At 42.2% G+C, this 15,720-nt stretch overlaps 1 protein-coding gene across 1 annotated transcript; it reads right to left on the reverse strand.

Moving 5' to 3' along the window:
* Positions 1 to 193: 193 nt before the first annotated feature.
* Positions 194 to 14,734, reverse strand: LOC105900096 (integrin alpha-6-like). Its single transcript, XM_031568851.2, has 26 exons — positions 14,467 to 14,734; positions 13,931 to 14,058; positions 13,591 to 13,667; positions 12,901 to 13,162; positions 12,285 to 12,404; positions 11,443 to 11,531; positions 11,067 to 11,185; positions 10,211 to 10,410; positions 9,720 to 9,808; positions 9,427 to 9,551; positions 9,250 to 9,339; positions 9,080 to 9,144; positions 6,732 to 6,847; positions 6,220 to 6,366; positions 5,598 to 5,719; positions 5,323 to 5,479; positions 5,018 to 5,092; positions 4,691 to 4,770; positions 3,638 to 3,712; positions 3,120 to 3,222; positions 2,842 to 3,018; positions 2,542 to 2,652; positions 2,165 to 2,275; positions 1,865 to 1,963; positions 1,015 to 1,140; positions 194 to 498 (listed from the first exon to the last, which is right to left on the reverse strand). The coding sequence occupies exons 1-26, from the start codon at positions 14,661 to 14,663 to the stop codon at positions 409 to 411; spliced, it is 3,150 nt and encodes a 1,049-aa protein (XP_031424711.1). The 5' UTR covers positions 14,664 to 14,734; the 3' UTR covers positions 194 to 408.
* Between the last annotated feature and the right edge of the window lie 986 nt (positions 14,735 to 15,720).

Here is a 15,720-nt window from a genome sequence, read left to right on the forward strand (position 1 = left end):
GTGTTGAGGAAAGCACAAGTTGAACAGAGTTCGGACCAATCAAGGGCCCAGTGTGTAAACTCGTGTTACAATCATTGATTCCATTTGTTAGGTTATTGTACAGTAATGGCACAATAAAGTCAACATGACCTTTTGTATGAATGTTCCACTGTGAAATAAATGCTTTTTTTTTTTTGTATTCTTTATTTTTTAATTGTCAGCAACACATTGTGTTTGTGAAACCAATGAATAAAATGTTTGTTTGTTCTAAAAAAAAATCCACCTCTGGGTCTTTTTGTCATACAAAAATAATCAGGAAATTGAGAATACAAAACACATGCATAAAAAAATGATATGTAACAAGGTATTAAATCAGAAGTCTTTATATGGTAGAATACACCCGCCCCACCTGTTGTAGTGCACTCAGCCCTATCCAGTGGGATGAGCCCCCTCCCATCCTGAGATCACATGGTATTGTTTCTTGTTCTTGGCACATATAGAGCAACTGCAGCAGTCAAGCTAGGGGAAAGAAAATGAACATGATCACTAAAGTCTGGATTTACATGCATGTATGTACACAAGTTTTACACATGATCTGACCCAAGCATGCACACACTGACACATACATGCATGTGTGTACGCAAGTTTACACATTATCTGACGCAAGCATGCACACACTGACACATACATGCATGTGTGTACACAAGTTTACACATTATCTGACGCAAGCATGCACACACTGGCTCATACATTCATAGTATATGTATAGTTAGCTCTGTCTTCAGTGTTACTGCATTTTCAAGAATTTTGTATATTTTACAAGACAGTGTAGCCTTGGATAACAGTTCCATACTCGCTATTTGAATATCGCTGAAAGCTCACTTATTAAGCTGCCCATGTAATGATCTTTGTAAGACGAATGTAGAAGTGTTGCTATCAGACGTATACCAACATGTGTGTGCGGATTATGTCCAGCTGAGTGCGAACTCTGGCAGGCGTGTAGGAGTACATCAATATTTCATGGAGTAGCACTACCTTCCACAGCAGGACGCCCAGTAGAGCCAGCAGGAGCAAGGCCAGGAGGACGGAGAGCAGAATCACCCACCAGGGCACTCTGCCATACAGCGACAACTTCCTCTCAGGGAACACAGTCAGCTTCACCTGCAGGAGGCCCACACACCAGACTTCAGGAAGTGGCACATAATCCCTGCACACTGCTGTGGTACTTCCTTTCCATTTCCATGAAGAATATACTTGTATACAAAGCCGCCTGCATTATTATAATAATAATAATAATAATAATAATAATTCATTTTATTTGTAATGCATTCTTCATTTAGAAGAATCTGTTATTGTATTGTATTGTATTGTATTGTTATCTGTTATTGTTATTGTTATCTTATTGTAGACATATGAGCTACATCTTCACTAGCCTGGGTGCTCACTGTGTATCAGTGTCTCACCAATGCTCAACTAGTTGAGCTACTGAAGGACTATACAACAATGGCAACATATAAGCAACTATAACTATATTTATATAAAACAAGAACAACCATAACTATAATAATAAAAAGCTGTGCTGTTACTACAATAACAAATAGCAGTCTAATGCTCGTTGAATTACAAATGAAGAACCGTTTTTTAAGTATTTTGTTGAATCTGTAGTATAAAGTTAGTATCGTACCATATACACTACTGATATTTCTTTTTATGAGACAGTTGTTTCAGGATTTTGTTCTAATTTGAATTAAGCAGCGTCCTTCATCTGCTTATTCCGTTCTACTCCTTTCTAACGGATTTTGAAGTGGCATTAGACATTGACCATGAAGTGCATGGGCGTCTCTACACCTGTGTTTGACTAAGGCTGAGTGAAAACATACTTCACCTGAGTATGAGAACTCCTGAGGATGACGTTTTCTGGAGCTGAATCAAGGCTAAGAGAGGCGTTCACCACAATGTCCAGGTAGTTCAAGGACTTATACTCCTGGTAGGCAAAACACATGAATGAATGAATGTCTGTAGATGATTTGTATATTATATTGTGTCCTTGAAAGGATTTCAAGTAGCCTCAACATCTGGGAGTTTCAAAGCAAGGCTTGTGTGGGGCATTCTGTTTTCATGAATAACGAATCAATTCACAGACTGCTTGTTAGCATACCCTGCCTTTTAAAACCTATTTATTTACCTCAAGAAATGTGCTGTTCCACAAACGAGATCTGAGAATGACCACTGCGTTGTTATCCAGGCCCAATAGGGGACACTTTATAGTTGCACATTTAACTTCCTCACCGCAAGCCTGAGGAGAGAGAGAGGATATACACACAGTGAGTGACTGAATGATTGAAATTATTGAATTGATTTGTTTGTTTGTAAGCGTATTTCTTTAGGTTTTACTTTTGATAACCTTCTGTAGTGAGGTCAAATACATTTGTATTCAATGCATTACACACACACGCACGCCACGCACGCACACTCACATGGCATGACCACATGATATGACATGACATCACATCGCATCGCATGACATGACATCACATGATATGACATAGAGAATTTCATTACCAGTATTTTGTATTTCCTTTTGCTTCCAAATAGGGATAATATTCCGTCAGTGCTCAGGGCCTCCAGCTCTGACTCCACTGCCTGCCGTTTCCCTCGCGCCATACCTTGAGCCTGAAAGAAAAGTTACAGTACATGGTATTAACAACAACATGAAATGTACATTTCAGTACAACTGATGGACAAATAAAAGTGATTAGTTCAGGTTCATACTTTCATACTGAGAATTAGGGGAAGTAAATTAGTTAAACGAGCTGAATCACTGAGAACTGTTAAACAAAAATGAGTCAATGGTTGGGTAACCTTGATGTGTTTGAGAGGGCTGACTTCCTGTGCGGGAGAGCAGGACACCGCCTGGACCCCTTTACTGCTAATCTGCACCAGATATAGGAGCCATTTCCCATTCTTATTCACTTTGGGCCACTGGATGTTCAGTGATGCTGTGGCGAATGATTTCAGAGGTCGTCCCAGATTGTTGATCTAAAAATCAGGTTTGTTAATAACTGAGGTTGTGCAGCCTGCATATTAAAACAATACATGGTGCAGTATGTCTAAATAAATTGATTACAAATTGCACATACCCTGAACTCGTACTGTACCAGACTACCAATGTCTTCCTCTGATGTCATTTTATTCTCCCCTTTCACTTCCCCTCCGACTGACACCTGGGATGGCCGTGCAAGACTGTCAACACAAGGTCTCATGTTAACACATTATCATGGGGTTCAAGCATAGAGATATTTGACACACGATTGCGTGGAAGTGCATGGAACAGTCAAAAGTCTGCCATGTAGAAATGCTATTTTTTATTGTTACTTAAGACTACATCAAGAGCCAGTCAACTCTCATTACTTTGCTCAGGGGAAAACACTGTGGACGTTATGCTGGAGAATTTAATTCTTTGTGAAAATCCAAATTTGGCAAAATTGTCACGTGTTTCTGACAGTAAACATACTCTCTCTCTCCAGACCCACGCGTTAAGCAATTTGACCAAAGCAATCAGATAGAGTACTTTTGAGGAATGCATAACTGAGAGGACAGGAATCTAACGGACAGACAGGACCAAGGACCAAGGACCAAGGACCAAGTACGTGCTCACCCAAACACCTGCAGGTCCAGATCGAAGATGACTCGGCCCCTAGCATCCACTGCTGATATATTCTGAGCACTGATCCTGTGGCCAAAAGAGAAGATGTGATGTGGTCATGTTATGTCACCGCTGATGTATTCTGAGCACTGATCCTGTGGCCAAAAGAGAACTTTGCTGAAGGAATGCCTCACTATCAGTGACACGAGTTAAGGTACAACTAGGTAATAAGTCAGAGATTACACAAAGAGGAAGGGCAGCTGGGGTGGAATGAAATCTCTCCTTAACAAAACACAACACGTGATTCAACAGAATCTCTATCTGTACACAGTGATAACACAATAGACTGCTGCTCAGAGTGACATTGTTTCTTTAGACCTGTGGGTGTGTGTGTGTGTGTGTGTGTGTGTGTGTGTGTGTGTGTGTGTGTGTGTGTGTGTGTGTTTCACAACCTTTTTATGGCAGGCCCCCATTTGACAATGAGAAAAAAATGTGCCCCCCTCCCTCCTAACACCATAGTGCAAAAACTGAGACACTCATATAGCTAATCACCTGGGGTTTTTTTCTACATTTGAACAGTTAAACATTTTTCTTCAAAAAGTTCTTCAAACTCAAATATTTTATCAGTTGCATTTTTTTTATTATTTTACATGATTAGAGCTCATGTTAAAAACTCAAAAAATCTGTCCAGATCAAATACGGTTTTAAGATTGGCCATGTATCGTTCCATATTTTTGGATCAGTTCATGTTAGGTGCATATCTGTTATATTAATAAGTAAACTAGCTATGCCCTCTAACATACAGGGGAAATGATAGGCCCAGTAGACTGTATTATATATATAAGTACAAAGTAGACTATAAACTCATCACTAAATATGTTAGATACAGGCTACCATCCTGTCAGAGCACTGCAATACTTAACTTGACCAGTAGTTGGTTGTTCAGGGTTCTTGTTTTGTTTTTTACGCCCTCAACCTGCACCCCCTTTGCTGTAACTATGTCGGCCCCCCCCCGGCTCCACATTTTGGGAACCACTGCTCTAGACTAAGTTTCTTCAAGCTCACGTTTTCAGTTGCAGAGTAACATTGACATCTGAAGTTGTCAAGGAGATCCTCTCAGTGGTCAGTGTAATATAAAGATGAACCTGAGAAACAAACCACAAAATTCGGTAGAAACTGAGATATGAACCCTGGTCACCTTAGACACCCAAACATTTTGTGATAACAGGTTTTTTGCGTAATACAGGTCACCAAGTAGTGTCTGCGAGTGCCTCGGCCATAACTACTGGTTTGCTTTTTCAGTATTTATTAAGCTAGTGTTCGAACTTTATTAAGCTAGTGTTCAAACAGCTGACATTGCTTTAACATACCCAATCACTTCAACTGTCTCACCTCTGCATCTCTGGGTAACGGATTTCCTAATTCACACTCCACCTGGGTTCCATTGCCATTAGCTATACAGTACACCTGTGCATGGCCAGAGGGGGGGGGGGGACGGACGCAACAGAGAAATGAAAGAGTAGGAGACAGTATGAAAGAGGGGAAAAGGGAAAGAGAGAAAGAGAGAGAGACAGAAAAAGAGAGAGAAAGGGAGAGGGAGATGAAAGAGAGATTAATAGCGTTCGGGCATGATAAAAACTCAGACAGGATATGACACACGGGATATGACATGTTGGGTGGTGTGCATGCTGACTCACGGATTTGTCCTGGGAACGATAGGACACGTAAGAGAGCGAGTCGGGGAAGGTGGCCAGCAGCTGGCTGTGATGGGCGTCGTCTCCTTCTTTGTTTGTCACCTTAATATTCAGACCAACCTCTTTGTCACCGGCAGGAATCAGTGTGGTGCCATTCTCTCTGTATTTCAAAAAGTCAAAAGGAATAAAACCCCTAATCACAGATGTTTTGTCTTACAATATGGCACATAAAAACTTAAAAGCAGTTTATTTGAAACAGAAAAAGACTTCCAGGCTACCTTCGTAATGGTGTTAAGCGGTCTGCGTTGCCCTTGTTTGGCCTGGATACAAACTGATACTGGAGTGCCAGGTTACTCTGACAGATGTTGTCGCTGCCGCATCCTGTATTCACAAATCTGAGCTGTAACAGCAAACATGTGAGTTGAACACAGAGGGATTATATATATCATAATATAATATAATATAACATAATATAAATATAAATATTAAAATGATATATATATAAATATATATGTACTGTATATAAATAGCAAATTCGAGCAACACTAGAAGCATGTCATGTTTTTTAATGAAAACTAAGAAAATTCCAGATGTTAGGCTTTGTGACGACCTCTCTCCAAACACCTCAGCCACACTCTCATAGAAAAAATATCTTGCATAGAGCCACTCCTAATTATTCACGATGCCAAACCCTGAATACAATCACCAGCATATAAAAACAGTCATACATGCAAGCTCTCTCTTTCTGTCTCTCTCACACACACCCAAACACAATCCTTATCTCTCGCTCTCTCGCTCTCTCGCTATCTCTCTCTCTGTCACACACACACACGCACACGCACACGCACACACACACACACACACACACACACACACACACACACACACACACACACACACCTCAGCCTGTGGTTGTTTGTCCTGTGGTGAGGTGACAGGTGTGAGCTCGGGCAGGAAGTTGTGTGTCGAATCATGGCTGGATGTTGCGCTCAGGAGCGATGCAGAGACACTGATGGGGATACCCCTCAGCTTATCGTGCATGTTAGTCTGGGAAGAGGTTGGCTGGAATTAAAGTCTCTTCTATCTCTTCATTTCATTTTACTGCATTTTCTGTCGAGACATGATTTACAGTAATATAATCCTCTGTTTACCGTCCAGATATGCCATGGATTACATACACTTGAATCTGTTCAAATCTGCTATATGTATATACATTTGTTTTAACCCTATATAAATGTGTACAGTAATGGTCATGATTAAAATGCACTTAAAAATCGATTAAATATCTGAAATCGCTTAAAACGGCAGAAATAAATGGGGCATCTTGTCAAAAATGTTATATTCTGATGCAACATAAGCAGACTAAAAGAAGGGCTGTTTATTTAAAAACGAATAGACAGAAGAGCCCCTACCTGTAGTCTGAGCCTCGTGCTCACACACTCCTCCTTACTGGGACTCTGGAGCCTCAGCGTGCCCTGGGACGCATCCTGGAAGACGACCCTCTCTGCCTCCAGGACGTAGCTGATATCTGCCAGATAATGAAGACGTGAGGATTGGCACACCAGACACAACATACACAGCCATGGCAACCAGACACAACATACACAGCCATGGCAACCAGACACAACATACACAGCCATGGCACACCAGACACAACATACACAGCCATGGCACACCAGACACAACATACACAGCCATGGCACACCAGACACAACATACACAGCCATGGCACACCAGACACAACATACACAGCCATGGCAACCAGACACAACATACACAGCCATGGCAACCAGACACAACATACACAGCAGATCAGCCATGGCACACCAGACACAACATACACAGCCATGGCAACCAGACACAACATACACAGCCATGGCAACCAGACACAACATACACAGCCATGGCACACCAGACACAACATACACAGCCATGGCAACCAGACACAACATACACAGCCATGGCACACCAGACACAACATACACAGCCATGGCACACCAGACACAACATACACAGCCATGGCACACCAGACACAACATACACAGTACATCAGCCATGGCAACCAGACACAACATACACAGCCATGGCAACCAGACACAACATACACAGCCATGGCACACCAGACACAACATACACAGCCATGGCACACCAGACACAACATACACAGTACATCAGCCATGGCAACCAGACACAACATACACAGCCATGGCACACCAGACACAACATACACAGCCATGGCACACCAGACACAACATACACAGCCATGGCACACCAGACACAACATACACAGTACATCAGCCATGGCAACCAGACACAACATACACAGCCATGGCAACCAGACACAACATACACAGCCATGGCACACCAGACACAACATACACAGCCATGGCACACCAGACACAACATACACAGTACATCAGCCATGGCAACCAGACACAACATACACAGCCATGGCACACCAGACACAACATACACAGCCATGGCAACCAGACACAACATACACAGCCATGGCAACCAGACACAACATACACAGCCATGGCATACCAGACACAACATACACAGCCATGGCAACCAGACACAACATACACAGCAGATCAGCCATGGCACACCAGACACAACATACACAGCCATGGCAACCAGACACAACATACACAGTACATCAGCCATGGCAACCAGACACAACATACACAGCCATGGCAACCAGACACAACATACACAGTACATCAGCCATGGCACATCAGACACAACATACACAGCCATGGCAACCAGACACAACATACACAGCCATGGCAACCAGACACAACATACACAGCCATGGCAACCAGACACAACATACACAGCACATCAGCCATGGCACACCAGACACAACATTCACAGCCATGGCCACCAGACACAACGTACACAGCCATGGCAACCAGACACAACAAACACAGCCATGGCACACCAGACACAACATACACAGCCATGGCAACCAGACACAACATACACAGCAGATCAGCCATGGCACACCAGACACAACATACACAGCCATGGCAACCAGACACAACATACACAGTACATCAGCCATGGCACACCAGACACAACATACACAGCAGATCAGCCACGGCACATCAGGCCGGCCCACCAACCATGGCACGGCAGACCTGGTAGGCTACATCAGCCATGGCATGTAGGCAAGCCCACTGACAGGCCCCAGTCCTGGCCTGCCTCACGGACAATACCAGTGTGGTACATGTGGATTTCAGCTTATTTTAGAAAGTGTATGTCATTTTAATGAACATGGCATAATATGTTTGGTCAGAAAAAAAGTCTTGAATTGACCAACTCCCCAAATATTGAAGGGATAATGTATAGTTTGCCAATCCTTCTCGAAAAATAAGTCCAGACAGGACGAACAGGACCTCGACACACAGTGGACTATACCTTTTCCGGCGTATTAGGCTGCAGGGTAACTAGCCAAAACGATAAAAGATCATTTCCCAAAATATCTTTTTAAAAGTGATTTTTTTTTTGCTGGATGGTGGCTTCCGCTGAGAAAAACAATAGTCCTTCATGCAATTAGAACTTTACAAATTATTACTTGCTGATTTCAAGTTACATTCAATTTCCGTTGAAAAGTAAACAGTATTAAAGATATGAATTAGAAGCACAAAACCCGTTGCCAGTGGCTGAAGCATTCAGAAGAGCCATATTATAAGCATAAATATAATACAATTATGGCATTTGGCAGCTCATGATTTTAGATTCTCTTTGTACTTACTTAAGTTTGGCCGGTAGGTGGCAGGATGTGTGGTGTAAGAAAAACAGGACTTGACAGTCATTCTGCTGAAAGATTAAAAAAAGACACATTCAATACAAGGTTTTTTTATTTATTTATTTAGGACATACTTCTGAATTTTCTGTATTTGTGTTTGCTCCAGTTAAACTCACCAGGGACGAAGATCACATTTTTCCTTTTTTATGTCGATTTTATCAGGGGTTATCATCAAGGTCCTCCTAATATTTATGACTGGTCGTGCCCTTTGAAAAATGTGATCATTCAGAATCATGCGTATTTACAGCGTAGAAATCACATATATACCTTTAAACACCCTCACACTAAATTACCTGTAAACAAAAACAGAATCTGAGAGAGACCCCACAGCTACATCTGGATATTCATTCCCGTCTATGTCCATATTCCCTGCCAAGGAATATCCAAATAACGTCACACCATCTTCACCTTCTAAGATCTGAAATGTTCAACAAACACATTAAGTCAGTCCAGACTTCTGTGAAATTCACAAACATTTCTGTAAGTAAATAAAAATATGTCCGTAAATACAAAGTAGATGGTTGGCTGTCAGTGTGGCATATTTTGGATAAAATGACTAAATGTTTGTAAATGTATATTTACTGACCTGCGTGGGTTTATGTTGAATGCCCTCAGAAGAGCCGTGGTAGATGTAGACTCGCCCAGATCCCTCGTACGGGGCTCCCACGGCAAGATCTGTCATGAGGGTTAAAAGTTCAAAAACACCTCTGTGAAAGAGCTCATGAACACCTCACACAGACGGGCTCGCTCACACACACTTAAGCTTAAGGTCTTGGCCCTTAGACACAAAACATTTACTCAAGGAATCCAGGTTAATGTTTAGGCTACTTGAGGCTATACTTCATAGAAAGAGGAGGAACGGTGTACACAAAGGGCTGAATTTATACATACTGTATGCTTTGCACTTCTCTGTAGCTGCCTTTGAAAGCAAAGTGGCTAAAAGACTACAGACCCTTTCAGTGGCCCCTTGATGCATGTTATGGGCATCACTTCTTATGGAGAAGACGGGGATAAAGGTTCTTTCAGGTTGTTTAATTGCCTTCACAAAAAATAACCATCAAGGCCCTTTCAGCTGACCTTGGAATCCGTCTTGATTGACATCACCAATGCTTTCAACTGCCAGCCCGAACATGGAGTCCTTGTTGCCGTGGAGACGGACAATCTTTGGGTCGCTCCAGTCTCTGCCGTCGGCGCGATTGATGTAGACGTAGACGGCCCCTCCCACTTCTTTATCCTTTTCAAAGTACTGGGGGGCTCCAACCACCAGGTCCTCCCACCTTAATCAACGAGCCAGACACACACACACACACACACACACACACACACACACACACACACACACACACACACACACACACGCACGCACAGACAATGGGACACAATGAGGCGGCTCGACCACTGTGGTTTGATGATAACAAGACCCTTTTGATTAAATTACAATTAAACATCAATACAACAGAGATAGGGAAATATTTAAATATGTATTTAGCATAAAGTTAATTGAAAGGACATCAAAACAAGTGATTACTTACACACAAGATCCCAGTTAAGCAGGTGTATCATGCACATAATACATTTTAATTCTCATCACATTACATCAAAGGTCCTCAAACTAGACACTAAAGGTGGTTCAGATACATCTCTGAAGTAGTCAAAAAATAAATCTGTTTATGGATATACTATGACAACATTTTATATGAGGGCAAGCTAAAATGAACAGTGATTCCCAACAGAACTCTGCACTTAACACTTGATGGTTCTGCTGATCAACCCTTTGGTGATACACAGGAAACACAGGAACAATTTTCTTTTTCAATTGCCCTTCAGAAATACATTATTGTCTAGAAACATGTTAATTTATTTCACAAAAACCTTTCATTCCCTTATTACACCTTTAAAGCACATGCAGTTCTTCTCCTCAACAGAAGCTCACCCGTCTGCGTTGAGGTCTACTACAGCGAGGTCGTAGCCGAAGGACGAGGCCAGGCCGGGTCCAGTGAGGGTATGCTCCATACTCAGACTGCTCGTTCCCTCACGCTTAAGCAGCAGCACCTATACATTCACATTCATATATATATATATATATATATACAGTATATACACTTACATTTACAATCACATTCACATTAATATATACAGTATATATATATATATATACACTAACATTCACATTCACATTCATATATACAGTATATATATATATATATTGCAGGCAGTACACATGTTTGATATTTGCATATAGAGCCTGAGATGTGTGTGGACAGATATGTATATATATATATATATGTGTGTGTGTGGTTTGTGCGTACCTTCCCACTGTGTCCTGCCCTAGGGGCCCCGGCCACGATGATCAGCTCCCCCATCTTGGTCAGAGCAGTGCTGGAGCCTAGAGAGAATCCTGCATGGAGATGATAAACGTACACACACACACACACACACACACACACACACACACACACACACACACACACACACACACACACACACACACACACACACACACACACAAACAAACACGCGCACAAAACACATACACACACACGCGCGCACACACAGACACACACACACACACAGACACACACACACAGACACACACACACAGACACACACACACATGCACACAAACACGCACGCACACACAGATGGGGTTAACGTTACAAGGCTTCAGTTCATCTCAGGTAATGGTAGTCTAACACAGATTAGTCACAAATATTTGATCTGATACGAGGTGAGCAGAAAGTATATAAACAAATATTTAAAATATTTAAAAGTCGATATACTTCAATAAAACACTCATCAATCACACACCCTAAAAAACTGATAAAAAAAAGAAAAGACATTACAATCTCCCATTCATCAGTGCAGCCTGATGTTATAGTAAACACTCTTGATAGGATTGTTCTGGGCTTGACATGCTTTTTCATGTTTTATGTGCCACATTGCTTACACAATTGCATTGTACTGAAAGAGGTTTGTAAATGAACTTTCCTTGCACTGCCATTGTAATTGAATAGGAGGATTCGTGAAAAGTTTCAGTGAAGCATCTTCTTTGTGTGGGTGATGCATGAAGTATTGTCAGACCAGTCGTTGAGTGCGGTTAACACAGCTCGTTAAGTTCTAAAAGACAGCGTACGTTTCAGTTCAGGTGTACCTAAATAACTGCTGATGTCGACAGGCACAAGCTTTGGGTTGTACTCGTTCTCATCCCCAGTTTCCAGGAACTCAGCATCAAGGGCGCTCCGGTCACCTGCAGGCTCCAGACGCACGATACCTATAGCATAGCGGGCAGTTTCTGGAATGAATGCTATTCTACCACCAAGTTGGTCTCTGACCGCAAGCCACACATGTCTGAATAAACACATTTTCATGAAAAAGTTGTAGATAAAGTTAGAAAAGTGAAGTTAAACTATTTAATCTAATAAAGGATTACGAATTTGAAAGGTTTTCCTGTACTGACAAGTACTGATGTGAGAAAAACTCCACAAACTTAGCATATTGATATTTATAAACAGATGCTGCATAGCCCTGCATGGTATAATTGAGTCCATCATATCTAAGTATGTTATAAAGCAGCATTCACTGCTTGCTTATACACACACACACACACACACACACACACACACACACACACACACACACACACACACACACACACACACACACACACACACACACACACACACACACACACACACACACACAAACACACGCACACACAGACAGAGACGGACACACACACAGACTCACACACACACCCTCACGCATACCCTTCCAGTCGTAGACCCCTGGAGCTCCAAACAGGATGTGGCGTTTGTCGCTGGTGAATGCAGGAGAGACTCCCTGCTGGCAGTAGGCAAAGCGCTCCTTGGTCCTGCCCCCAACCAGGCGGCCTTCTTCAGCACAGAACTTCCGGTCCCAGGAGGACTCGTCCAGCTTGGATACCTGCAGGTCCTGCTCCAGGATTATACAGCGGCCGGGCATCAGCCGAGACTCCTCTGACTCCCATCTCTGGTAGCGGTGGGCACATACCTGCAAGAGAGAGAGAGAGAGAGAGAGAGAGAGAGAGAGAGGGAGAGAGAGAGATAGAGAGAGAGAGAGAGAGAGAGAAACAGAGAGAGAGAAACAGAGAGAGACAAACAGTTATGATGCCATGGTCCTCCTGGATTTCATCTGATAGCTTAGCATCGGGGGTTGTGCTTCCCCCACTTACCCTAAATCACCTCATTTTGTGCAGATTGTCTCACAGGAATGTGATTCAGAGTTAAAAGGTAACAGCATGAATAAAAAAAAATATATCAAAACACACTTTTGTCAAATACCCAGGCAGGTGTAGTAGAATGATGATTTGTAGAAAGGTTAGTAAGTTCTTTGCATGTAGTTATTTCATGCAATACACACAATTTGCATTTCAAAGACACAACACATTTCAGTGTACAGTTCAGAAAAGTTCACCTTACCACGACCTTTCCCCCAGGTCCCTGGCTCTGAACGCTCACCCCCATCCACTGGTTCTCTTTGTGGTCCTTTTCAGTTTCTAAAGTACAAGAAAAACAGGAGAATGTGCAAAGACCTGCAACTTCATATCTACACACTAAAACAGCAGCCATCCATCACACATGCATTTGTGCATTCAACCTTTCTTAATTTTAAATGCAAATTGTAGCTTTCCTGTGTTAACATTTTTTAATGACAATAAAGGTATGAGGTATTTTTTATTTTTTATTCTAAAGCACTCTAATGCTGCTTCGATAAAAGCCTTTGCTAAAAGACTCAATATCTTGGGGAGCGTATACTAACCCGTGGTGTCAAACTGGATGCGTTGACAGTCACTGGGCACGGTTGTGAATCTGCAGCTATACAGTCCCCCAGTGATGTTGGCCCTCTGCTTCCCCAAGGCTTTGGCATGAGGAGCACCTACCAGTAATCTGAATTAAGATAAACAATAGTAATGATATTATATCCATATGCCCGGGATATGTCAGACATTCATGTATTTAGTATTTATTATATTTAATGAATCCTTTCCATAAAAATGTAAACATAAATATAAATATACAAAGGGCATACAAACTCTCCTATTCTGAAGGAATGTACTATTCAAATATTAGTATTAGTTATAATAGTATTTTTGCATATTATTTTTGACAATCCCAAACACACAATTCAAACTATGCATCCTGCTTTGCCACACACACAGAAATCTACATCAAAGACACCAGAGGCGAGTTTACAGCCAGTAATGACCCTCACCACATCCTGCTGCTGAACTCCTGCAGTGAGAGGCCAACACAAACAAAACAGAGAACAGAGAGATCAGGCGTAAGGCCACTCACACTTTCCTGTCACCCAGGTGCTTTTGGTGGTGCATGGCCAGAGAGAAACCAAACAGGCTCCCTGGGTCCCCGTCCTTCCTCAGGGCTCCGGCCGTGTCCAAGTTAAAGGCTGAGACGCCAGCAAACTGACACCAGTCCAGAACCAGCAACAGTGGTGGCAGCAGCAACAGGCAGAGTCTCCGTCTCAATGGTGCCATTTTGTAAGCTGTCATTGATCAGGCAGTGAGCTCAGCGTGTTCCCAGCGATTTATGAGCCCACTGCCATGTTGCAGCAGAAGTCACTGCGGGGTGTGGCACCACTTGGTTCCGCAAAAGGGTGTGAAAGAGGAGTGAACTTTATCCTGAGTTAGCCTGTGATAACCTGTGTTAATATTTGACTTCAGCTCAATGAGGACAGGAAGTGAGATGGCCTTTGATCCATACTGTACTGCCACAGATAGTCCTAAAACAATGTCTGAACTATCCTTGATCATGACTTTATATTCTCTGTGACAAATGCAGAGTGGTTTGTACAAAATTAGGTGTTTTGTGATCTTTTCAATTAGGATTGTATTCAGTCTATAACCACATATTTGACCAGTACAGGTGATATGAGAACAAGCATACCAAACCAAAGCTGTGTGATCTCAGACAAATATTACCAGTGTTGCTTTCACAAGATGGCGCTAGAGGTCAGGAAAAATCATGAACACCCAGAACTGCTTTCTGATATATTCTAAACAGTATTTAACAGTATTTAGGTACAGTTCTTTTTTGTGCCAGTTTCTTAGTTATAAATGTAATGGCTTATAGCCATGTATGTAATTGCAAAGGTCTGATGCTATGTGTAATGCTCCATAATTTTAACCGCAGTCTCAAACCTGCACTGACACTGTCCACAACCTTTGATCTTTCACAAGATGGCGCTTTAATCAAGAGCTCAGCTGCTAGAATCATACTCTCTCACCCTCACTCCCTCTTCCTCTCTCTTTTTCTTACAGACAGACACACAAACACACACACACACACACACACACACACACACAAGCATGAATGCACTCAGAGACATAGGCGGTCTCTTCACTTTTTCTGTCCTCATATTAAATATCTCTCTCTCTCTCTTCCCTTCTCTCTCTCTCTCTCTCTCTCTCTCTCTCTCTTCCTTCTCTCTCTCGCTGTGTGATGACAAGCATACCCAATCATGGCTGATTGCTTGTAGACTTGCTACACCATATAACAGCACTGTTTAAATGTTTAGATTTTGCTTCTCAGGAA

The sequence above is a fragment of the Clupea harengus genome, chromosome 6 (assembly GCF_900700415.2).
Source record: "Clupea harengus chromosome 6, Ch_v2.0.2, whole genome shotgun sequence".
NCBI lineage: Eukaryota > Metazoa > Chordata > Actinopteri > Clupeiformes > Clupeidae > Clupea > Clupea harengus.